The sequence below is a fragment of the Phocoena phocoena genome, chromosome 17 (assembly GCF_963924675.1).
Source record: "Phocoena phocoena chromosome 17, mPhoPho1.1, whole genome shotgun sequence".
NCBI classification, from domain to species: domain Eukaryota; kingdom Metazoa; phylum Chordata; class Mammalia; order Artiodactyla; family Phocoenidae; genus Phocoena; species Phocoena phocoena.
The window spans coordinates 48,842,015-48,868,886 of NC_089235.1; the positions used below are offsets into that span (position 1 = coordinate 48,842,015).

Genomic DNA, 26,872 nt, shown 5'->3' on the forward strand with positions numbered 1-26,872 from the left:
CTTACTTTATAACAGTTCTAAATTTTAGACCTAACCTATAGACAAAGCTTGGAAGACCTGATTCTAGTCCTGGAGCCAACTGAAAACGCTGTAACTCCTGTCCATGTAAAGATAATAATACAGCTGAAAGAAGTCAGGAGAGGGAAGAGAGGGTGATGCTTGGCCTCTCAATTCCTTTTCAGCCTAGTAGAGAATAAAGAGATACCACACACAAAAAATAGCCAAAACACATAAATTTAAGTAATGTTACCTGAAGTGAACATTTACTACTAACAAAACTCAGGAGGTGAGAGGTAAGATTTATGTAGGCTAGACTGTTCCTTTTTCATCACTCAGAGTCAAGTGATACTGTCAAAAATTTATAGGTCACTACTTACAAATTTATGGTTTAGAAATTTGAAGGAAACCACCAAAAAAATAGACATGGTTAAAAATTGCTAGTTCCAAGGACTGAGCTGAGAGAGACAGAAGATGTTTACTCTTCACTTAATACATTCTTGATCATTTCCATTTCTGGAATGTTTTCTTCTTTTAACAATGATTAAAAAAATAACAAAATGATGGCAATATTTTAAATAAATTTGTTAAAAATGTAAGGCCAATAAACAAAACCAATTAAATATAAACTTGGTATCTGCATTTCCCAACTCTGTAAACTGATTTCTTCTGGAACAGAGTGGAGGGTAATAAAAAATGTGGGCTTTGGAGTTGGATAGACTTGAATTTCAGGTTTAGGACGTACTAGTAAAGTGATCTTGGGCTTAATTTACCAAACTTTCCCAAGCCTCAATTTCATCTGTCACAAAACAGTGATAAAATTTAGCTTGGGGCTTCCCTGGTGGCGCAGTGGTTGAGAGTCCGCCTGCCGATGCGGGGGACGCGGGTTCGTGCCCCGGTCCGGGAGGATCCCACATGCCGCGGAGCGGCTGGGCCCGTGAGCCATGGCTGCTGGGCCTGCGCGTCCGGAGCCTGTGCTCCGCAACGGGAGAGGCCACAACGGTGAGAGGCCCGTGTAACGCATAAAAAAAAAAAAAATTTAGCTTGAAGCATTGTTATGACAATTAAAAAAATATTGTATATTACAATGCAGTGATCAGATAATATATAATAAAACTTGAAATGATATAAAAGATATATTAAAATATGTGCCAAGCACATATTAAGCACTCAACAAAGTTAGTTGTTATAATCATTAACCCCTCAGGTCGCTATCTTTGGGGTATATAGTTGGCAATTCAACTATAAAATCCAAGGTAATAAGAGCATTGAATTGCTAGGCAACTACAATAGAGACAATTACTAATTGGGTATCTTTTGTGCCTCCTTGGGCAGTGAGTCTCAAATTCAATACGCATAGGAATCACCTGGGGTTCTAGTTATAAGGGGACATTCTGATTCAGTGCATCTGGGATGGGGTCCAAGGACCTATATTGCTAACGAGCTCTCACGGGATGTCAGCACTGTGTTCCAGGGACCACACTCTGAGTGGCAAGGCCCTAGATGATGGAATGGGCTGGCAAAGGTATTTCCAGATGTTCGTATTACAGATCTATAAGGCTGAATTTTTTCTTCTTTAAACAAGATAACAATGAATCGATGTATCTTGCTCTTTTATGTTCAGAAATTACATTAGATAATAAATGCATACATGGGACTTCCTTGGTGGTGCAATGGTTAAGAATCCACCTGCCGATGCAGGGGACACAGGTTCGATCCCTGGTCTGGGAAGATCCCACATGCCACGGAGAAACTAAGCCTGTGTGCCACAACTATTGAGCCTGTGCTCTAGAGCCCACAAGCCACAACTACTGAAGCCCGCACTCCCTAGGGCCTGCATGCCACAGCTGCTGAGCCGGTGTGCTGCAACTACTGAAGCCCCTGTGCCTAGAGCCCGTGCGCCACAACGAGAAGCCACCACAATGAGAAGCCCGCGCACCGCAACGAAGACCCAATGCAGCCAAAATAAATAAATAAATAATAAATTTTAAGAATAACTTTAAAAAAAATGCGTACAGAGTAATCTTCTGTAAAAGCTCAGTGTGTCCACCAGCTCTTGTCACTCTGTACTCCCCATGGACCTGCCCTTGGATTGGCTGATGCAGTCACCATGTGAATGGATTGACACTGCTTGACCACCTGTGAGAGGTCACATGCCAGTGATGGAACAATCTCTCGTGCTAATTTATTCTGGACCTCTGCTGCCTCTGACGATTGCACGTTAGAGTATTTTCACAAGTGTTATTACAGTAAATCTGACTCAACTAGAGCATCTGGGCTGACGTTTTAAGTATTTCATGTTTACAACCCCTTTGCAAAGGGATTTAACAACGTCCAAAAAGTAGATATGCACTTGCCCTTTGAACCATTTCCAGGTTCTCATTTCTAGGACTCTTCCCTGAGGCTACGCTTTTGTGAGAGACAGAATAATGGCGCCCCAAAGATGTCCCCATAACCTGTGAATATGTTAACCCTACTTGGCAGAAGGGACTTCACCAATGTGAGTAAATTAAGGATCTTGAGATAGGGAGATTATCCTGAATTAATTAGGTGGGTTCAATGTCATCCAAGGACCCTTAAAGTAGAAGAGAGATCAGGATAATGCAATGTTCTCCATCCACCATTGCTGGCTGTGAAAATGGAGGAAGGGAGACAGGAAGCAAGGAATGTAGGTGGTCTCTAGAAGCTAGAGAAGGCAAGGAAGGGCATACCCCCTAGAGCCTCCAGAAGGAACACAGCTCTGCTAACACCTTGGTTTCAGCCCAGTGTGACCGACTGCAGACTTCCGACCTCCAGAGCTGTAAGATAATAAATTTGTGTTGCTTTAAGCCATTACGTTTGCTGTAATTTGTTACAGCAGTAATAGGAGACTAATACACCTTCCACAAATATGAAATAGCATAGGCAAAGGACATCACTGTGGTTCTATTTGTAACAGCTAAAGACTGGAAACGACCCAAATATCCATAATTAGAGACTAGTTGAACAAATACAGTGGCATCCTCTGCACCTGTAAACAAGAATGAGGAAGCTCTCTATACCTAATGTGAGCTGACCTTTAGGACATATTTTCAAGTAGGAAAAAACAAGATACAGCACACTACGGATTTTACCTTTCAAGTAGGAAAGAAAGAGAAATAAGAATATACATATGTTCCTTTTTCATAAAGAGAAACACTACAGGGTAGGCCAGAAATAAATTAATAAAAATAATTACTTATGGGTATGTGATGAAGAAGCTAGGGAAGGAAGCAAGATATCTCTGAGAATATATCTTTTATTTTTTTATTTTATTTTTTTTTTGAGAATATATCTTTTAGTATATCACTTTGACTTTTCGGCCAGGTAAGTGTTTTCCATATTCAAAATAAAAAATTATATTTAAAAATAATTTAAATTAAAATATTCATATTTAATTTTAATAGTTTTCTGCCTACAATTTACATTCTAAAACCTTCCCTAGACTTACTCCGCTGCTAATGGAATTCTATCCCAATGCAAAATAAATACTCAAATCGAGAAACTGTTTCCTGACACAACTGGCAAAATCACAGACTGCTGGTGGGTTAAGATTGACCATTTCTGCTGATTTTGCTGTTTGTTAAACCATATTCTGACGTTACGGACCTGACTGAGAGGCTATGGGACACGGTACACCACTTGCAAAGCAAATAGAGAAAACCAATTTCACAGAGCTAGCAACAGCGCCATCTGGTGGCAAAACCTAAAGCTATAACTTAAAATTGAAGTACAGATTCTTTTTGAAGTGGTGTGCTCTTTTATACTGAAATTATACTATATGTGGGGAAAAAAAGCAACCAGAAATGGCTGGTAGTAAGACCTTATTAATTCCTGTGTGAAACTGAGGTGACTCAATACACGATACTGATATATTACATTTAAAAATGCATTTAGGGGGCTTCCCTGGTGGCGCAGTGGTTGGGAGTCCGCCTGCCAATGCAGGGGACATGGGTTCGTGCCCCGGTCTGGGAAGATCCCACATGCCGTGGAGCGGCTGGGACCGTGAGCCATGGCCACTGAGCCTGCGCGTCCGGAGCCTGTGCTCCACAACGGGAGAGGCCACAACAGTGAGAGGCCCGCGTACCGAAAAAAAAAAAAAAAAAAATGCATTTAGCTTGCACAAAATCCTTATTGAAACTCAAGCAACAAGAAGCAATTTTGAAAAAAATTATTTTAGTGTCAATTATAGACATGCCAAATCTATTTTCATAGTTTTTAAGATCGATGTTATAAAAATGCAGCCAGTTTCAGGTTAAAAAAACAAACAGCCAGGATGATTTACACAACTATTTCTGATTATCCGGGTTCCTAAAAGTGAGAGATAGAAACGACTACCACATCCCAGGAGGGTCTAAACTACTGAATAAAACACACCTTATTTGTTTTTCATTCTTCCTTTCCCAGGACAGGCCAGTGAATAAAATTATTTCCATGTTCAATTCTTATCAAAAACAGGAGATTTTCTCCTTCTTTTAAGATGACTGTTTACACATAAAATTACACTATCGAAGTGAGACAATTAAGCAATGTGGAGTAAACATAACTTTGCTTTAAAAATCTTAAAATAATTGTCATAAAAACACTATTTGGATAATTGCTTCAATCGCGCCAACAATCAAGTTGCTGTGAGATGAATCAATTCGATTCAAAAGAAATTTGTGGAGCACCTACTGTGTGCCCTGCCTGACCCTGATTCAGGTACTGGAAGGGCTAGTGGAGGTGCCTAAGAGCCAGGGAAGCTTCTGTAAAGTTCACTGGAGAGTTGGCAGTTAGTGGTGTGAAGGGCAGGGCTTGCGGCTGGAGAGGGCAGAAACAGACAGACGTGTAAGGCTGTGAGAACACAGAAAGGATGCTAATAAAAAGGGAGGAAGAAACGTTGGGATTGGGATTGACATATATACACCAACATGTATAAAACATAATAGGAACCTTCTGTATAAAAAACTAAAATTCAAAATAAAAAAGAAAGAAAAGTTGTGGGAATTCATGGGCAACTTTCTGATAAGCAAAAGCAGGGGTTGGCGTTATTTTACCTTACACTTTAGCTAACAGTACTAGTTGTAAGCGAGGCTACAGTTCAGGAATTACCATCCCTCCTGGCATCTGCTATCACCCTTGCTGCGGACTTGCTCATCACGTGCACGACACACAGAGGGCAGTTCACGGCGCCGGCTATGGTGATGGCTCTCAGCGTGGCTTCTGCCTCCACCGCTTCTGGGCGGCCCAGCTCATGGCCCTCAGGACCCGTTATCCCCAAAGCCAACATCTTCTTTACTCCCTAGAAAAGGCAGCAGGAACATACACACCGGTGAGAAAGGTTTACTAACGACAACTCCTACAATTTTGTTGTGAAACGAATGCACTGCCAGGCTTTTATTTTAGATCTATTAGGTATAGGTGTGTGTGAATGTGTGCGGAGACAGTGTGTGTTTTGGGTAAAAATAATCTACTACTCTCAAAGCATATGTTAATTTTTCATATACATATTTCACAATCAAATTATTTTGATTGAAAAGGTGACAAAGATATGAGGTCTGTTCTAATCACAGTCTTTGAAAAGTAGTGTCCATATTTAAGGCTTTTTATTGGTTCAGAACAAAATATAATAAAACAAAGTATTCTAGTCCCCCATATTATATCCTTGATGAAGCGACTCATGCGATTATGTAGTTAGTTCTATGTTTTACTGATTCATTCTCTTCATTGCCTTCTTCCCCGATCCACGGAGTGATATTAGACCAGTATTTCCTCTCTCTAAAAGGTTATTCCTTCCTTACAAAACAGTCCAGAAGTCAAGACTCAGAGTGTCAAAATGACTCGCCTGGTGTCACACAGCTAGGACGCGGAAGAGTCCAGTTTAAACCTGGTGTGTTTGAGCTTACAGCTCACGTTTTCCTCTTATCAACCCCCCTGCCCACCGCCCACCCCCCATCCTGGCCACGGGGCCTCCATCTCACTGACTTTAATGGGAACTGAGCCCAGGGAGACAGAAAGATCAGCTAATATAAAGGGTAAGAGACAGCTCTTTAAATCTTGCAGATGGTGTACCCTTTGGGCATTAATAACGGAATTAACATGAGAAATATCATCTAGATTCCTCCACAGCACATTTTAATACCCAGTTTCTGAAAAGAATGGGGCTTTAAACAGCTACCTAATGCACTGCTTTAGTCATCAGATTTCACCGATGTCCACACTTCGGCATTTTGAAACAGCAGCTTGAGCTACCTAAAAAAAAAAAATGCTGGGGACACAAAGAAAAATATTTGTGTTTTTAGAATAAACCTTGTCTGAGATCTAATAACATCTCAAAAAAGGGAACTCCTCATTCCAATACATATACCACCTGCAAAAAACTCGGAGCCGGACAGCAAGTAATTCAAATCAAGCGTTTCCAAGCCACATAAAATTAGTTTCTGAATTTCCTTTCTTCCAATCCATTAAATGAATTTACCTACATGGGGCCAGTCGTCCTCACCTTAAGTTATGGCCATTTTCATTTCTGTGGAAGCTCTGGAAGGCAGTTACTTACCTCTGCAATTAGGTCTCCATTTTCTGCATGAACTTCAGCAATTGCTCCAATTTCCTTGCACCAAGAGAAGACCTTGTACAGCTCCACATCTCTCAGCATGTACAGATCTTTATAGGCCATAAACATCTTGAAGGAGTTCACACCTTTATCTTGGGTAAGGATTTTCATTTCTTCTTTAACCTAAAAGGGCACAAAACCCACAGCAGAATGTTACTCTTTAATTTAAAGATAATATCAGCATTCTCCAAATTCTTGCATTCATAAGAAAGTGAAGTAAAATAAGGACATCAGTTGGACTCCAGAAAAATGTAATGAAGGTCTTGATCTTTCCCCTAGGTTAGACCTCATTTCAACGATGAATTGCTGTTGTTACGATACTTTTATTTTTTTTAATTATTTATTTATTTTGGCTGCTCTGGGTCTTAGTTGCAGCAGGCGGGATCTTTAGTTGCGGCATGTGGGATCTAGTTCCCTGACCGGGGATCGAACCCAGGCCCCCTGCATTGGGAGTGCAGAGTCTTAGCCATTGGACCACCAGGGAAGTAAGTCCCTACGATACTTTTAAATCATGAAAGAGTTAACAGTATTTCCCCCAAATACTTCACTGTTATACTTTACGAAATTCTCAGCATCTATCTCCTGATGAGAAGAAATTATTCTAGAACATGAAAACGAAGCCACTGGCAGCAAGAGAGGCAACTGTGTCTCTAGAAGGAATCAGAGCTAATGTGAAGTAAGGGTTTGGGGTCAAATCTGAAACCTACAGGATGAGTTCAGAGATGCAGGTAGTGGAAGATGCAGACTGAGCCACTGGCAGCTCCTGGGAGTTGAGTGACTCTGGACCTGTCAGAAGCCTCAGGAGCCTTCTGGGTTGCCAACTAAAAGGTTCTGATCACCGATTCCAATGTGTGGAGGTGGGGAGGTTCCCCACCCTCACCAAGTGGCTCTCCAGACACCAGCTGAGGGGTATCCTACAATTAAACTCAATTTTCACACTATCTACCTGCACCACAGGTAGACTGCACTGTGTTCCACAAGTTAAGGGTTCAGTGCTATGGGGTGTCCAGGTTGTCACCTGCACTTCTGACCAACTGGCTATAAGTGAGAGCTTCCCACAACCCCCTCCTTGGATTCAATTAATTTGCTAAAGCGGTTCACAGAACTCAGAGAAACATTTTACTTACTGGATCACCAGCTTATGATAAAAGGATACGATAAGGGATATAGATGAACATCTGGATGGAAGAGGTATGTCCTAGGGCAAGGAATGGGGAAAGCACACGGGGCTTGAATGCCCTCTCTGAGAGCGCCACTCTCCCCAAATCTCCAATCGGTCAGCATCCTGGAAGCTCTCCAAATCCTATCCTTTTAGGTTGTGGCGGAGGCTCAATTACACAGTCATGATTGATTAAAGCATTGGCCACTGGCAACTGATCCAGCCTCCAGCCCCTCTCCCCTCCCCTCCAGGTCAGCTGGGTGGGACTGAAATTTTCAACCCTCTAATAATACAGTTGGCTCCTGGGGCAATCAGTCCCCATCTTTAGGTGGGGTCTAAAAATCACCTCTTTACCATAATAAAAGACACCTTTGTTGCTCTCATCACTTAGGAAATTCCAAGGGTTTTAGGAGCTCTGTGCCAGAAGTGGGGACGGAGACCAGATATGCATTTCTTATTATAAATCGCAACATCACGCCAACCGTAAGGGACAAGTTAAGATCAAAACTAGCTTAGTAATTGCCCTTGCAGGTCCAATTCTAGTTTCAACAAAGACTAAAAACTTCAAAGGAAAAGTCAGAAGACGATCAAATAAAATTGCTTGAATTTCTACATGTTAAAAAACACACACACACACACATACATATATATAACATAAAATATAAAACAAAAATATACGACAAAACATAAAAATATATAACAGACATAGGATTATAGCTCTTAGTTAATAAAAAATTTAAAAAGAGTTATTGCTGTTTCTACTTGATAAGAAAAACCCTAACATTCTAGGTAAAAAAATGTTACAGTTCAAACAGTAAATACAAATGACTAATAAACATGGAAAAAATGTTAACTTTCCTACTGATTAAAAAGTATAAAATAGGGACTTCCCTGGTGGCACAGTGGTTAGGAATCTACCTGCCAATGCGGGGGACATGGGTTCGATCCAGGAAGATCCCACATGCCACGGAGCAACTAAGCCCGTGCGCCACAACTGCTGAGCCTGTGCTCTAGAGCCCACGAGCCACAAATACTGAGCCTGCGAGCCACAACTACCGAGCCTGCGAGCCACAACTACCGAAGCCCACGTGCCTAGAGTCTGTGCTCCACAACAGGAGAAGCCACTGCAATGAGAAGCCCACACACAGCAATGAAGAGTAGCCCCTGCTCACCAGGAAGTAGAGAAAGCCCACGTGTAGCAACAAAGACCCAATGCAACCATAAATAAACAAATAAATTTATTAAAATAAAACAACGCAATTTTTCCCTACTGAATCAGCAAAGTTTTAAAAATGACAATATCACATGTTAAGTTACTCACTTCCACCACTATTTATTCCTTTACTAATTTTCCTGACTTTCCTCCATGGCGCTTTATCACCTGGCATATAATATAGTTACTTGTTGATGGCCTGCCTCCTCCTCTAGAATTTCCACCCCGTAAGAGCAGGGCCTTTGTACAGTTTGTCCATTGCTATATCCTAGAATAGTGCCTGGTCCATAGTGGCCACTCAGTAGCTTTTTGTTGGATGAATGAATGCATGAAAAGAAACGGCAAACACCAAAATGCTGAGAATGGCATCACTGAAATGATGGAATGGGTTCCAAGATCCATTCAGTGACGACAGTAAGGGCGGGACTTGCGATAGTGTACCTCATTTTTTTAAGCTTCTTTATAAGTTCATATTTTCTACCATGAGTCTATTATTTTTATAGTCAGAAAAAAATTGCTTTAAACGTTGTTGGAATATTCACACGATGCGGTTCCCAAAGGGAGTTATGATCTGCATGGCTCAGATGAAATACCTATTACTCCCTGAGTAGAAGAGCCTTTCTGAAGGTGGCCTCGTTAAACATCCCTGTCATCCACATCCATATCCATGGCTAAGTCTCACTACACTGTATTGCTCTCGCACCATCAGTATCACCTGGGAGCTTGTTAGAAATGCAGAATCTCAGGCCCTGCCCCAGACCTACTGCGATGGGTTGACTGTGTCCCCCCCCAGATTCATATGTTGAAGTCCTAACCCCCAGTACCAAATGTGACCTCGCTTGTGTAAAAAATTAATAAATAGAAACCTCAATTAAGCGGATGTCGGGAGACCAGAAGGGGGAGCTCTCACACCTGCATGTCAACACAGAAGAAAAAAAAAAAGACTCCTTTCTTGGCAAGGACTCAGCCAATGAAATGTCACGGACTCTTTGTTTACTACAGCCCCCCCCCCCCCCCCCCCCCCCCCCCCCCCCGCCCTTCCTTTCCCCCTCGAGGAAAGCCTGCTCCTTCCCTTGCCCTGCGGGGACTTGCACGTGGCTCGCCAAGCTTGCAGACCCTAAACTGCAATTCTCTGCTGATCCCAAATAAACCCATCTTTGCTGGAGAAATACCCAGCAGTCTATTTGTTTCAGGTCAACATTTGGAAATAGGGGCATTGCAGATGTAATTAAGATGAAGTCAGCAGGGTGGACCATAATCCAGTAAGATTGGTGTCTTTGTTAAAAGGGGAAATTTAGACACAGACACACACAGACACACACACACAGACACACACACAGAGAACATCATGTAAAGATGATGGCAGAAATTCAGGTGATGCTCCTTCAAATCAAAGAATACCAGACATTGTCAGGAAACCACCAGAAGCTGGTGAGAGGCATGAAAGAGATTCTTCCTTACAGCCCTCAGAAGGAATCAACACTGCCAACACCTTGATCTCAGACTTTTAGCCTCCGGAACTGTGAGACAGTACACTTCTGTTGTTTCAGCCACCCAGTTTGTAGTTCTTTGTTGCAGTAGCCCTAGCAAACTAATACACTTACTGAACATAATCTGTGTTTTAACAATATTCACCAGGTAATCATTTGCATATTAAAGTGTGAGGAACACTGGTAAGGGCAAACATCTTCACCTTTGCTCTATCTTATAAAACAAGAGAGGGAGGAAAGGAGGAAGGGAGAAGGGAAAGGAGGAAGGGAGATAGAGAGGAAGGATGGGAGGGAGGGAGGGAGGAAAGAAGGAAGGTAGGAAGGTAGGAAGACCCTAAAAGCACGAAAGAGATCAGATGCCTCATTTAGAATGGCGTTTCTGGGGAAAAATTAACTTTTTTTCTCTGGACTATAAACCTTGCTATTACGTTTGCTGAACTATCTGTTAAAGACTGATTACTTGTTTTATATTAACTTGGTGTCTACAGTCCAAATTTTGGGAGGAAGGAGGGACATAAGTTACAGGGTAACTTCAAATAAAGTCATCCCATGAGCCCTTTCTGGCAAAACGAGTTCTGAATTAAGTTCAATGTGGAAAAACATGTTATTGTTTTAAACCACAAGTCAAAGTTCCTTCCAAAGTACACATACAAGTTTTCACGGGAAAGAAAATAAACATATTTTAACATCTCTCAAAACTGTCTTTTCTGTCTGAATCATGTTATCATTTCTGCCATGACCTAAATCATTAGCAGATACGGAAGGCTGTGTAAGCTCTGTTTTGAAATGCTTTGACCAGGTGTTGATGTTAGCAGAGCACCAGGTTAGTGCACAGCTAGGAGAAGGCCTTGAACACATTCCCAGTCTGTCCCTTCCTTGGTTTTTTCCCAGATATTAAAAACATTTGTAAGTAAAGTTTCGATCTGCGGGAAAACACTGCTTAAAAGTGTCCTGTATTGTTAAGTTGAGAAGTCCAGTACTTAAAAAAATTACATTTAAAGTATTTACAATTCATGAATTAAATATTAGGAAAGTCTTTTGCGAATGAGTATAAGGGATTTATCCTACCACTTTCATACACCTTAAATTTTTTTTTAGTTTTCTAAGTTGATAATACCTCACATGACTCAAAATTCAAACGGTACAAAAGAGTATGCAGTGAAAAGTCTTCCCTCCAACTCTGAGTTCCAGGAAGCCACCAACACCACCAGTTTCTTACGTTTTGACATTGCCTGTTCCTTGACCTTTGCACAGAACAAGGACTAAAGGACTAAATGGAAGAAACTGGACCCCCCAGTGGTTCACCTGCTCGCTCCACCATGTCACTGCCACATGAAGGCTGTAGTCACAGCAGACTTTGGGATCAGCCCAGCTTCGCCAGGTCTCGAAGGCCTCGATGAGGGAGTGGCCTTTGTGAGGAATGGCAAAATCAATGATCATGGTGGTGCCTCCTGCCAGGGCAGCCTGGAATCACAAAAGAGTTTCAACAGGTTAGCCATCAGTTTTCTAGCTGAGTCATTTATCCCCTTGAACAACATGCATTTGCAAGCACTTGGGCAAACTCGATGGGTCCAGGAAATTGCACAAAGATGCTGCCTGTTTAAAAGATCTAGAAAGACATGAATAGATGTTCCATACATTAAAGTTTGAAGTATTAAAAGAGCTGGAATTGCTTCTGCAAAAAGAATGACAAGTCTGATGAAATGAAAACGGCTTTGACCAAAGAAAATAGCAAAGGCTGTAAAGTAAAACCAAAATGGAAAAACGGAGAAGATTCAAACATTTTTCTTCTCAAGAAAACATCATTGTACAATCCACTTCATTAGAATCAATCTTGGTGAACTGTATCTCTAACTACACTGTGTTCCACACAGAATCCTGGGAGACTCACGTGATTCCCACCTGACCTTCATTCCCCACAACCAACTGGTGACTCCTTAATCTTCCCTTAATTCTCAACTGTCCCCTCTAATCCATCTCCGATGCTCTGGTCTTAATGTCACCCCTCAGCTTGATCTTTATGTCCCCAGTTTTGCTCTTACTTCCTCCAATGCAAACCCCTTTTTGCAATTAGCGGGAAATTCCGAAGCACAGATGTGACCCCTTGACTCCAAGACTTAAAACTGAATGCTTCTCACTGCCTCTGGAATAGCACTGGATCTTTTTAACATGATCTACAAGGCCTTGCACTATCTGCCTCGAAGCTTCTATTTCCCTGGCATATTACACTACGTTACATTACAACTGGATTAAAAACTATTAAGTTATTAAATCATGTCTTTGACTAATTACTGACTTTGATTTTATTTAAACTAAGATTAAAAGATGGTTAAATGTGTTTTTAACTGCTGTGTTCAGACAATGTAGGTGAAAAAAAAAAAAACATAGGGAGGGATATACTTGTGCACTGGTTAAGGGCACCGACCAAAGAGGCTTATTGGTTCCAGGGCACAGCTCAGATTCAGCACTTGTCAGCTATGGTACTCTGAGCAATTCCTTAACCGCTTCCTTCCCTCCTTCCTTCCTTCCTTCCATCCTTCCTCCTTCCCTTCCTTCCTTAATTCGTTCCTTCCTTCTTTCCTTGTACAGTATTGTTCTGTACATTCTGCACATTTGATCCCCAGAACGTATTCATCTTATAACTGGAAGGCTGTGTCCTTTGATCAACAGCTCCCCATTCCCCCCATGCGCCCCGTCCCCAGCCCCTGGCAACCACCGTTCTACTCTTGGTTTCTCTGAGTTGGCTTTTTTAGATTCCACATATAAGTGAGATCATATAATATCTGTGTTTCTCTGTCTGACTTATTTCACTTAGCACAATGTCCTCAAGGTCCATCCACTTTGTCACAAGTGGCAGGACTTCCCTCCTTCTGGATAATATTCCAGTGTAGACATACACCATATTTCCTTTATCCACTCATTCATAGATGGACACGTTAACTTATCTATATCTAGACTATTGTGAATAATCCTGCAATGAACATGCAAGTGTAGACAGCAATTTCTTAACCTCTGTGTGCCTTTGATTCCTAACCTGTAAAGTGAGGACAGTAATTGTACCTGAACCATAGGGTTGCTGGGAGGATTAAATTGGGGTGACGTATATAAAGTGCTTAATACCGTGTCTGACTCATGGTAAGTGCTTCATAAGCTTCAGTCCACAAGGAGTGATGAGCCTTTGCACCACTGCTTTAGAATCAGGCACTTCCCCACTTTTCATACATTGACTCATCCCACCACCAGAAACATGGTCATGTTACAACAAAGAAGGGAGTGCCACCAGCTTCCCTCCCAGGTCTGCACCCCTGTCACCCTCCCCCCCCCCACTCACAGCCCCCCAGACATGCCGAGCGCTCCCAAGGTCCCAGCTGCTACATTAGCTCCATTCTACCTCCTTGTTCTTGCTTACTTCAATGGATTTTTATTTTTCCTTAAGTCACTTGGTCCCACTCCAACTCTTTTTGCTCTCAAAAATCTCACTATTTATACAGGATCCTGTACCTTATCTTTAGATAACAATTGCCTTATGCATGGCAAAACAATACATATTTGCATTTCTTAAGAAATCCCTATTGGTATAATGACAATTCCAGAAAAAATTCCTCAGGCTCTATATTTTTATTTGAATGCAGATTAACTTTCTCACTTTCTTCCTTCTAAAATGTCTTCTCACAGATATCCCTTGAGGCTGAAGGGCATTTTTCTAATAGAAAGTGCTGTTAATTAAAGTGTTGGAAGAAAGTACTTTTTTAGTGTCTACTGAACTAGAAAATCAAGCTTAAAGAGCAATTCTTTCCATATTAAATGTCTATCACATGCAGGATGTGGGGAAACTAAATACAGTGCTGATGGAAATATAAATAAAATGATGCAGCCACTGTGGAAAATAGTTTGGCAGTTCCTCGTAGAGTTACCATATGACCCATCAATTCCACTCCTAAGTATATACCCAAAAGAAATGAAAACGTGTCCACACAAAAACTTGTACACAAATATTCAGAGCAGCATTATCCATAATAATCAAAAAGTGGAAACAACCCAAATGCCCATCTACTGATGAATGGATAAACAAAATGTGGTATATTCATACAATGGAGTATTATTTGGCCATAACAAGGAATGAGGTTCTGATGCACTTGCTACAACTTGGATGAACCTTGAAAACATGATGCTAAGTGAAAGAATCCAGTCACAAAAGATCACATATCATATGATTCCATTTATATGAAATGTCCAGAAGAGATAAATCCATAGAGACAGTAAGCAGAATAGTGGTTGCCCGGAGCCAGGGGGCTTGGGGAAAGTTGGGGTGCTATCTAAAGGGTATGGGCTTCTTTCTGGGGAGATAAAAATGTTCCAAAATTGATTGTGGTGATGGTTGCACAGCTCTGTGAACATACGAAAGAACGTTAAACTGTACACTCTAAATGGCTAACTGGTATTGTATATCAATTACATCTTAATAAAATTATTACGAAAAAACTGTCTACCCAAGTAAGTCATTACAGGGAGTGAGTGGGCTGTTACACACAATGCAATGAACAGTCTTCCCTCCAATTCTGACTTCCAGGAAGCAACCAACATCACCAGTTTCTTGTGTTTTGACACTGCCCATTTCTTGATCTGCCCATTTCTTGATCTTGTACAGAGCAAGGACTAAGGGACTAAATGGAAGAAACTGGACCCCCCAGTGGTTCACCTGGTCACTCCACCATGTGACACACACAAATAATCAGACCGTCTAGAGGGGGAGACAGAAACAGGCACAAACAACTACAATAAAATAATCAGATGGTAATAATAGGTAGCAAGTACACTTCCATAGAAAATGTGGTATAGGAATTGCTAAAGGGAAGTTAAAATTGCTAAGCTCCCTAGAAGAGGAAATGACTGCTGAGAATTCAGAGGAAGCGGGGATTTGAATTAGCATTAGGACATAAATGTGCAGTTGCCAGTAAGGATAATAGTATCTAACTTGTAGTGAGTGCTTATTATGCGTCAGGAACTATTCTGATGTTCTAAGTGCTTTCACCATCTCATGAGCTCTGCAGCAGGTCGTACTGTTAACTCCTTTTTAGAGTTGAGGAAACTGAGGACAGCACCGTGAAATAACTCCCCACATCTCACGGCTAGAGAATAACAAAGGCAAGACTGGACCCAGGTCATTGGGCTCCAGAGCCAGTGCTTTCAGTAACAGTTGACAGCAGGGGGGAAACTCTGAGAAAAGGGTCCGTGAGGAAGCATCAGCAGAAAAGTGGTAAAGGGCAGAACGTACACGCAAAAGAGAAACAGACTCACAGGTAGCGAACACAAACTTGTGGTTATCAAAGGAGAGAAGGAAGACAGGGAGGGACAAATTAGAAGTATGGGATTAAGAGATACAAACAACTGTGTACAGAACAGATAAGCAACAAGGATATACTGTACAGCCCAGGAAATTATACCCATTATCTTGTAATAGCCTATAATGGAGTATAATCTGCAAAAACACTGACTCACTGTGCTGTACACCTGAAACCAACGTACTGCCGTAAACCAACTGTTCTTTAAAAACAGATGACTGGGATGGGTGAAGCAATGGTTCCCAGAAGAAGGCAAGGCAGTGGCTGTCTGTCTGCGGGGGTGACGGGAGTCCAGGAGCTGGTTTTGACTGGAGTGACTGAGAGGTGGCAGATGAGGGGCCGGAGGAGGGCAGCCGATCTGGTCTTTGGAGGGAGCATGAATTCTGTGGAGAGCAGCCTGAGCGTGAGGTGCTCGGGCACATGTCCACTCTGTGTGTTTACAGAGGAACACAGCCCTGATGCTGAAGAGCACTCAAACGCAGGAGAAGGACGTGGTAGTCACCTTGCAGAGGACGCCAGAGGGGTCCCAAGGTCAGGGGAAATAACCAGAGAGAGAGAAGCCACGGCGACATGCTCCAGACCATACCAACCCTTAGCAAGAAAACAAAACAGGTCTGAGCCACTGGCTGTTTCTGGGTGGAGTGACTACAGATCCTTTTAATTTTCCTCTAGTTACATTTTCTCTTCAATAGTTGCTACATTTTCTATAACAAAGCCTAACTTTCCAAAGAAGAAAAAATAAAGATTTTACATATATGTGATACAAACCCAGGTATGCATGTATATGCCATATAAATTAAGTAGCTCAACTTCGATGGGCCTCTTATGAGACTGAAGATGTGATGGTCAAATGGCCACTTTTTTTTTTTTTAACTACAGCAAATTGAAATTCCTGGGGCTATCATTTAAAAGCCCATAAATAAGGATTTATCCCAGATGCTCTACCTCCCTAATGAACAGAAAAGGAGCAGCCACTTGTCTTCTTTGGTTTCTTCTCGTTCTGTTTCTCCTCCCTAATTTCCTCCTTCTTCTCACCCTCAAAACAGGAACAGATCTAGAAAAACTATAGTACCTGGGACAGGATAGCCTGGGCCAATCCTAGGCAGTGGATTGATAACGGAACCTGTCTTTTTCCAAACCCCTGGGGCTTTATCCATCCACCTGCCGCAGGGATCCTGGCTGCTACCCTGGGACCTGGCAAACAGTGGCCGGGCACTGTCAGCGCCCCAGCCTCCTTTGAACCTCTTTCTTCCTCCTGCCTCTTCGGTTCTCTCTGGTTACCCAGGGTCCCTTGGCTGCCCAAAGTTATCTCAAACCCCTGACTATTATTTCAAGGTCTGAAATGTTCCCTTCTTTCCACTGGATCCAGGGAGCCACGTGCCAGAGCTGCAGTTCTGTAATCCCAATTAGAGGGGGCACCAGGAGGTTTGTGAAGGAGACCTGCCCCTCCCGGGAAGTATCTGCCTCTTGAAAGAAGAGCTTGTTCAAATGCCCAGTCCTGGGTTAAGCATATTACACACATTAGCTCATTGAATGAAGCCTTGCTATGGTCCTGAGAGGTAGAAATTGCTTTTCTTGTTTTACAGTTGAGGATACTGAGGCTCAGAGAGGTCAGATGCCTCTCCAGGGTCACGCAGCTGGTGAATTCTCACTGGGAACATGGAGGAGGACACCGCTTTGAGCAGGAGCTCTTACATTCAGCCTACTCTGGGCCTCAGCCCTAGGCAGGCCATTCCCCCTTATCCATCTTCCATTTAGTGTGATCTGACTTAAAGCCTGTCGCCCCGGGTCATCAGTGGATCACTACTTGGAGAAAGGCATAGGATGGTAAAATGAACCAAGCGTTTAGGAAACCCAAAGCCCTACCAAGACAAAACAAGTCCCATCAAATTATAAATTGTAAATTCACAAATGAGACGCAACTTTATTAAGCTCACGTGATGTTCATCACTGCGACAACTGCCGTTGGAATAATGCGCCCCTGAAAGAGTTATGACAAGGAAAGGCCCATGTTAGTGCTTCTTGGCCTTCACACACTTGTTAGCCATGGGATAATTAACTTCATCCAGCAAACCAACTCAGCTGAACGTCTCATTCCTAGCCCACCTTGGATATTTTCAGTATTCACTGAATTGCTTTTGACATCAGATGCTTCTAGATGCACTTCACAAAATGTTCACCAGGGTCAACGTTTGAAGAATGAAGAGAGCTTGCGGGAGGGGGAACCAGTAAAGGGTGAACATTTCTTTCATATTCTTATACAAAACCTAATTGTTTCCTTTGTATTTGTTGCCGATTGACTTCTCCTTTGTCAGTCAGCCGAACAAAATGCCTTTGCCTTTTCTAATCTTGGCTCGTAAATCAGTTCTTTCGGCTCCTAATTACTTTGGCTGTTCTCCCTTGAAAATCTTCCAATCTGTCTAAAACCTTCTCTTGAGGGGAAAAGAGCATGTGCTGTCTTAGGTGGAAACATGATAGACCATAAATTGGGAGAAACTCTTAACCGAAAGTGGGGTCATAAAATGACAGAACACAGGATTTTATTTAAGACTGTATTAGGTTGTAAGTCATTATTGAAAGCATCCCAAAGATTTTCTTTCCTTTTATGGTGTCACTGAATTTTCATTTCTAAGCTCATCCTAGAACAAGTAACTTTGTTTCACTAAAATTTATCAGAGGACCTGCTCGACCCAAATAAAACAAAAAGACACCCAGCAGTACATTTGAGCCTTAGGAAGAAAAACACCTGGCTGAATTTTCAGATTTCTCATAGTCACTAAGACTTATGAAAACAAACTTCGTGATCCCAGTTTACGTTCCAACTCTAGAAGCATATCCAGCTTTGTAAAGATGTCCTCCACGGTGCCTCTCCACACTCCTTGCCTCCCCAAATGTGAAACATTAATCACACCGTCACCCATCCCACTGTGCAAACCACAGACTCAAGAGGCACCCTTGACGTCTACCTGTTCCCTTCCCTACATCCCCAAATCCAATCCATCAGCAACCTATCCCCTCCCCTACACACTCCATGAGTCTCCATACTTCCTGCATCTGCACCTCCGTTGCCCTGTGCCACCCTCATCTTCTGACTAGACTAGACCTGCTAGTCTGGGCCACTTCCAATCTGTTATTGACTTCCCTCTGCTCTCAGGATGAAGAAAACAATTATTACACAGCCCATAAAGCCCTGCACGATCTGAGTTCCTTTCCACCTCAGAGAGACAAGTCACCCACACTCTTCTCTCCCTGTCCCCTCTCTACCTAGTCCAGTGACTCTTAACCGTGGCTGCACACTGGCATGGTCTAGGGAACTTTTATCCTGTCCCCCAGAGATGCTGATTCAGCTGATGTAGTTTCATCTCCATGTGCCCTGTGCCTGTTACAGTGCCTGGTACATAAATACCCTTTAAATGTTTAAGGAAGAAAGGAAGAGAGACCAATGAATTTCTCCCAGAAATTATGAGATGGAAGAATTAAGATGGTTCACTTTTCCAACGGCAAAGTGGGAAAGCTGCGCAAGTTGCATATTCACGTGAGATTTCGTTTCTCAAAAAGATTGCTAGCCCCGGCTGTGTGGTTTCTGAAATCCTTCTATGAAAATGTTACTGTAGAATGTAGACTCTGAGCACACTTGAAAGCTGAACGCTCAGTTTTGTCCCAAGCCCGTTACCTAATCAGCGTTAACCAGGACTTTTAACAAAACAGAATTATAGTCTATTTCTATATCTATGCCTCCAATAATTTCCTGTTTTTAAGAAAAGACTATGGTTTGTTTTATTTTAAGCTTTTACGTGTGAACAGATCCTCAGGGCTCAGGAACTCATGACTATCACTATAACGTGAAATTCCTCTATTAGATGCGATGAAACATAACAGAAAAACTGCAGTGTCCTCCCTCAACTGTTACGTGACATCTGAATAAAAGCACAAGACGGTGTTGAGGAGAAGGCTCTGGGGAGTGGCAGAGGCTCACTTATTGGAAATGCAGCCCAGCGATGCCAGCAATTAGGAATGGTGACCAAGCACAAGGGAAAAAGCCAGGTCAAAACCTGTTCACTCAAAAATAGTCACAAATTGTCCAAGTTAAGTCTACAAGTCCAGAAGTCCACTGTATATAATTTATTATTAAAGCCAAGATAAATTAGAACCCCATATACCTCCAGTCTGTCTGCCATTGCAAGCAAAGACCACAGTTTGCATCTCTATAACCCCAACCATAATGCCTGGCACGTAGTGGGTTTCCAAGAACTATTTGTTGACTGAATTCATGGAACGTAACTATCAACTTGAAAATTCCTTGGCTTAAGGTTATTCCATATTAGATGGCAGTGACAAGGTCCAGAATGTACCACTGTGGCATAAAAATCATTCTGAGCTGCAGGCATTTGAGAATGGGCTTTTTTTCCTGAACTCCCTTACCTGCCTAAAAGCAGAGCTTTTCGAAAGAACTGAATTGTCATAAATGCCTTTCCAGGAAGATGACTCTTACCACCTGAGACTTGAAGCCTGCACTGCACCTAAATAGACCTCGTCATGAACTATCGTATCTCCAGCTATTCCCCTAAGAACACACTGGTCTTTCCTAAAAGTCATTTGTTTTTCCATAAGTGCCCTTCTTCCCCTCCCCTTCCCTTGTTAAGGTGATACAGAAGTCCCAAATTCTAACCGCCTCCTTGAAGCACATTTTTCTGTGAACTTGCACTGAATGTACATGAATTTTAAAAATCTATGTTTTCTCTTGTGAATCTGTCTTTTGTCAGTTTAATTTGTGGGCCCCCAAAAACTAAACATAAGAGATTAGAGGAAAAATTTTTCTTTCCCGACAGCAACGTCAAGGAAACCTTGAATCCTGACTACCTCTGTCAGACACTGAAGGCATGCAGTCCAGATAAATGAGGGAGAAAACAAGCAGTGGAAGTGGAAAGCATGCAAAACTCAAGTATGAAAACTGAAAGAAGGCAAGTCCCAGATTCTGTAAAATTCAGTGAAAGGATTCCTAACACACGATACCTTCAATAGGGCCAAAGCCCTATTTAATATCAAGTGGTTTCAAATTAACCTTTGAAATGGTTTTATTTTCTTCCTCTGATTAGTGCAAAGATTAACTTTGTAATCAGTAAATAGCCACTGAAGGAAATCACAAAATTATACACTCTTACAGCTGGAACATGGAACTTAGTAACACAAGAATGTTCAAAGCTCAGCCTTACAAGCAATTAAAGAAATGCTTGCTTAAAAACATTAAGAAATTCTATGTTTTCCCTATTAAATTTGCATAGATTTTTAAAAAGTCAATATCCACAATCAGCTAGGATGCAGTGAGATGGGAATTAGGATGTATTGCTGGGAGGGGGGCATAAATTGAAGGGCAATCTGGATGTATGTGTTAGACTCCTTTAGGATGGATCTAACACTCACGGCCCAGGCATTTCACCCTGAGGGATGATTTCTACGTCAATCGTGAGGAATCTGAGTGATGAATTACGTCACAACATTGTTATGCACAAGCCAAAAAAGCTGGAAGCCACCAAAATGTCCAACACGAACAAGATGAGAGTGGAGCTGTTAACAGTTGGGGAAACAGAGGATGAAAAATGGGTCGGGCACTTGAAGAGAAGGATAAACTTGGGCACTTGAAGTTTGAGGCGCCTGTGGGACATTCATTGTCAGATGGGCAGAAATGGAAGCCTGATGTGGAAGAGATACAAGACCAGAGAGAAAGATCTGGGACTCAGCCTCGGAGAAGTCAACAGGCCACAGAAATCACGTTCTCTGACAGCAGTGAAGGCCGTGGGGGAAAGGTTTAACGAACAAGGCTGATTCCAAAGTGTATGCACCGTTTAGTAGAAGGAAAAATGTTTATACGTGCCCCCAAAAAGAAAAATCTGAAAGGAAAATGTTAAAAGCAAAATGTTGAAATTATAGATGATTTAGATATTATTTTTCTTTATATTCTTCTGTATTTTCCTTTTTTTTTTAAAAAAAAGCAGTGTCTTCATTCAACTATGTGTGATAAGTGAATATAATGCTCCAGCATTTTCCTGAATGATAAATATATGTATTTTTCATTATTTAAAAAAAGAATTTAACCCGAGATGTTCTAACTATTGCCTTGTTTTACAGATATGGAAATGCTGACAACACCAGTAGAGGAAGTGACTTGCCCAAGGTCATGCAGTCAGCATGCACAGCTTCTGAAAACCATCCTGGAGCTCCAGCAAGAAACGGAAAAACGGATTTGGTTTGTAACCAAGCTCTCTGAATCACAGCTCTTCTACCAGGTGAGGAAGCTCTATAAATACAACCATAAATATGTGCTTAATCCTATACCTTCCACTGCCTTATTATAAGTCATCACCTCCATGGCATTTTACCAAAATGTTCAAGAGCAAAGTATAATCTTCTCTCTTGATAATTTTGAGGACTTTTTGTCCTTCACAAAAAAAGTGTTCTGAATTTTCTCAATTAGAAAAAAAAAAAAAAATCCTTTTGCCAGCTACTGATGCTGTCAGGTTTTTAATGTGAGTCCACCCACTCCAAGCTCTATCTATGTCTGAATACAAATACATGTATTTGAAGACTGGCCAAGTTCTTTTAATTCATTCTCTTATCACAGGATGTAGTAAAAGCAAAGTCATATTTCCTTCAAGTTTATCTCATTTTCAATACCCATTTGAATAAAAAAATCCCATTGTCTTTCATGATGGATACTGAATTACTGGAAAACCACTGTACATCTAGTCTAGACCAACAAAATGAAATATGATTTCTTTAAAGCAGAATGCTATTTCCATTACTTACATCAGATGGAAAGCTTTTACCTGTAATTAATAAATCAATTATAAGCTTTAAACCTACCTCTGACATGAATTAGATTTCCAAAATATGTAACCTTTGGTTGACCTATATTTCATTTTTAAAACTGGGGTCCATCACAATCTAGTGATCAATACATAGAACACCACAAATAGTATCCCTTCTGTTTGTCAGATATTATAAATGATTAGCATTATGCTTGCAGGAAGCACACAGCTGTTGGTCTAACCTTTTGGGGTCCATCTCCTGAAAGCATGATATATCGTTCTTACTTTATGGCTTTCTGTACTTAAGGTACCCATTTCTGTAGCCTTAGGGATGATGTGGCTATAAATGCACGTATAAATGTCTCACAAACCCACACCGTGAGATGTGTATTTATTTTGACAAACTTAACTGCCTACAGTGTTGGGAAGGTAAAGAAGGGCTAGTGTATTTCTGAAAGATGACTTTGCTCTGTCTTTGACAAAAGACATCTCACAGTAACACACACCTTACATTTACAGCTTTTTCATCTACCTACTGCCTTTCTGACGAATCTAAACATTAGACTTTTTTTCAATCATCATTTCAGAAAGGAAGAGAACCTAGTAGGTAAGAGCTCTAGGGATGGCAGGCAGTCCTGAATTTGAAGAGCCACTCTGCCGCTTACCAGGTGTGCGACCTTGGGCAAGTGACTTAAGTTTCAGTTTCTTCAACTGCAAAGAGTAGACAACGGCACCTGGGATTGTTGGAAGACAATGCACAGCTTAGCACAGTGTCTCGTACATAGCACGGACTTGATAAAGTAAATGTTACTTAGCAGTACTCATAAGATGCTTTTCAAGTTTGGTGTATAACATGAGGAGCATTTACAAAAGACTTCTTTGTCCCTGTTTCCCCAAACCAGAAACTCCATCAACATTGCCTTGGGAATTATCGTGAAGACTCTAGAAAAGAGGACAAAATAACTCCACAATGCCCTTCTTTCAGAACTCAGGCCAATACTTTAATGCTCATGTCTATCTGTATTTACCTGGCTGGTTCCATTTTACGGAGCCTCCTCTGTTTGTGGGACGGGGATGTCCTGGGATTCAAGCAACCAATTCTAGAGTAGACTTTTGCAACTTTGCCCTTTTGTGAGTACTGTTCAATGTTCCACGTGAATTTAGTCTTTGCTAAATCTTTGACCTTATCTCGGACCATAGCATTTTCTGCTTGTGATCCTAAGCTCGTGAAAAACATGTTTTCCTTTAATGTTTTGACAACCTTTAAGTACAGAAACGCCTAGAGAATCAACTGGTAAGTTCTTTCAAATGGTGAGAACAGACTATACATAATATGCTACAAAAGCCTGTCTTCTAAGTATGGAATCGTAAACCTCTCCACACTGGAATCCCAGAATGGCCAAGAACAGATAGAAAACTAAGAACCACCTCCCAGGGTCTTGGGGCATGCACAGGTAAGCTTGAGAATGAGAAGGAATGTCCTGCCCTGGCAACATTCTAAGCCCGCTTCTTGGCTGTTTCTGATCTGGAACCCTGATCAGAGAAAGGGAAATAATGAGGGGGAATAATGCTAGAGGGCCTGGTGACTGATGGTCAGCCATAGCAGCAGGTCCCCACTTGGCAAATGGGGGTGTCAATGGAATGCCCTGCCATCAGCAATGCACTTAGTGAAGGACGAGTCTGTGGTAACAGAAAGTGCATGTACTGTAACTGAATACAACAGGTTACAAAACTTTTATAATACAGGTACACACATTCACACACACATACACAATACAACCTCAATTATGTAAAATAAAGCATATGAAAACCATAGAGACAATACACCAAAACACTGGTTGTCACTGACTGGGAGATTATGGGTAATACTTTTCCTCTTTCTACTTTCTTATTATTTTTTTCCAATTGTCTGTAATCATGTATAGCTTGGATATCTAAAAAACGTATTTTAAATGTCAACATAAATTCATTGAAATTTAGCAAATTTCACGTTTTAGCAAGAGAGAAAAATGAATACTCTTCACAACAGATAACCATCCTTCCTACAAACGACTTTGACCATTGTCCTGATGGTAAAGGTTGATAATTAGTAACTAGGAGGACGCTTTGCAAATATTGGCACAGCAGCCTGCCCCAGACCCCTCTCTCTGGGTCAGATGGTTCTTTTTTGTGTGAAACATTCTGGTCTATCCTATTGGACTGGGGAACGTCGAGGGAGAGAGGTGTAGGGAGAGTGAAACTGTTAGAAATCGGTTGGGTAACGGATATATCCTCAAAACTGCTCTGTTAAGTGTTTGCAGCCTGTACCTGCACTAAACAGACTGATCTGTTTCACACACACTAGGGCGTGGCCCACCAGGAAAAACCCGCGCATCCGTGAGTGACAGCTTAGACCTTAAGGATATCGATACTTCCACTTTGCAAGAGCCGTTTCTCCCACCACATCCCCAAACGCAAGCCTCAAGGAGGGTGTAGGTTTGGCTCCAGCCAAAGTGCTGCGGGCGGTTTTAACTTGATGTTCCTGTAAGGCTGCCCTGTGCATCTCCTTTGGTTTCGGGAGCTCTGAAGATCCGTTTAAGGTTCTGTTCATAGACTGAGCCTCTAGGCCTTTGTGTCTAGAGAAACGCAAGCCTCCCTCACCTGGGGACCTGTGATCTGATCCTCCTACACCATCAGTAAAGATGCAGGTGCTCAAACAGCAAAAATCAGGGTCTGTGTTTAATGTCCCTGGGGCAAGCACGTCGGAGAAGTGGTGGGGACAGGTCAAGTGTGAGTGCTGGGAGACCATTTCTGCAACAGTTCTCTTGGAAACCCTTGTCCACGTCGTACTTTTTCGGCTGGGGGGTGGAGGCAAAGACTGTGGACGCGTGGGCTCATCACTATCACCCTCCACGCACTGCCAACGTTTGAGTGACGGCAGTAACTTCTAGGTGAATGGATTTTTCACTCGGTTTGGGCTAGGGATGGATGATGGGGACAAACGGCTGGGAGTGTCGACTTAAAAGAGTCTATCGATTTTATGGAGGCCTTGTGGACTTCCACAGAACACCCAATGAAAAAGAGAGGTTCTGGGGGAAGGGTGCAGAGAAACGAGGGTGCGGGAATAGGCTGCCATAAACTTGCCAATTACCCAAAGAGAGCAGGGGGCGCCCGGCTTAGCCAAAGCCGGGCTGATGCCACCGAGGAGGACCACCTAGAAGAAGGAAGCTCAGCGTGGGCGCCTTGACCCTCCGCGGCTCGCTCCCGCCCCCTCAAACCCCCGCGCGGCGCGAGCCGGCCCAGCCAGGCCCCGGGGGCGCAGCCTCAGAGGCGGCCGAGGGCTCGGCGGGCGTCCCGGGGTGCAGGGCGCGGCGAGGCGTGTACCTTGGTGCCCTGGTAGAAGTCGTCCACGGACCGCGAGCCCATGAAGGGGAACTGCATGTGCGTGTGCGTGTCGATGCCGCCGGGCAAGACCAGCTTGCCGGCGGCGTCTAGGACCCGCAGCCCGGCCGGCGCGTCCGCGGGCGGCAGCAGGTCGCGCCCCAGCGCCCGCACCACGCCGTCCTCCACCAGCACGTCGCCCACCTGCGAGGAGTCGCCGTTGACTACGCGTCCCCCGCGTATCAGGAGCCGCGACGGCGCCGCCATGGCGAGCGTCGCACGCGCTGCGGGCCGCCCTCCTTCCGGGGGCACGGGGAGGGCGCCCGCGCCGGGCTCCGGGTTTATCAAGGACCCGTGGCGAGGGGGCGGGGGAGGAGAGGCTCCACCCCCGGGGGGCTGGGCCTGCGCGAAAGGCTGGGGCGGACCCCGAGGTCAGCGGGCTTCAGACCTGAAAGTTCTGCCGCCCTGAATCCAGGTGTACGTCCAGACCCTAGATGTACACCGAGATTTTTCCCTTCCAGTCATTGGAAGGGAAACGTCTTGGAGGTCGTTTTAAAGACGAGGGACGTTTGTTTTCCTTTCTAAGAAAAGGCACTTTGAAAAAATCTACCTCATTTCTTCCCTTTATAAAGAGTGTGTCTGTACCGTAACGCAGAGAGACAGGCAGAGAGAGAGAGAGGAAGGGAGGGAGACAGACAGACACCACCAGCAACAATGAAAATAGCCACGCCCCGAAGAACCACTTGATCTGGATTTCCTTTTAAATATTCTTAACTGTGCGAGGAGTAAAGATAAATGACATTCTCGTCCTCAAGGAGCTAAGAGCCAACAGTGACACACATACATATTTCAATGGATAACAATATATAAACCAGAAAATTCTGCCTTCGAGAGA

General features: G+C 42.7%; 1 protein-coding gene and 1 non-coding gene across 2 annotated transcripts in view; both read right to left on the bottom strand.

Moving 5' to 3' along the window:
• DPYS (dihydropyrimidinase) overlaps positions 1-26,244 on the bottom strand; it is an 88,417-nt gene extending 62,173 nt beyond the window's left edge. The window contains exons 1-4 of the mRNA XM_065894998.1: positions 25,981-26,244; positions 11,775-11,933; positions 6,551-6,730; positions 5,107-5,296 (exon numbers count right to left, since the gene is read on the bottom strand). Of these exons, the coding sequence (XP_065751070.1) occupies positions 5,107-5,296; positions 6,551-6,730; positions 11,775-11,933; positions 25,981-26,244 (793 nt within the window). The remainder of the gene's footprint in view (positions 1-5,106; positions 5,297-6,550; positions 6,731-11,774; positions 11,934-25,980) is intronic.
• Positions 7,019-7,091, bottom strand: TRNAG-CCC (transfer RNA glycine (anticodon CCC)). Its single transcript has one exon. It is a non-coding gene; the product is annotated as a tRNA-Gly (tRNA).
• Positions 26,245-26,872: the final 628 nt, after the last annotated feature.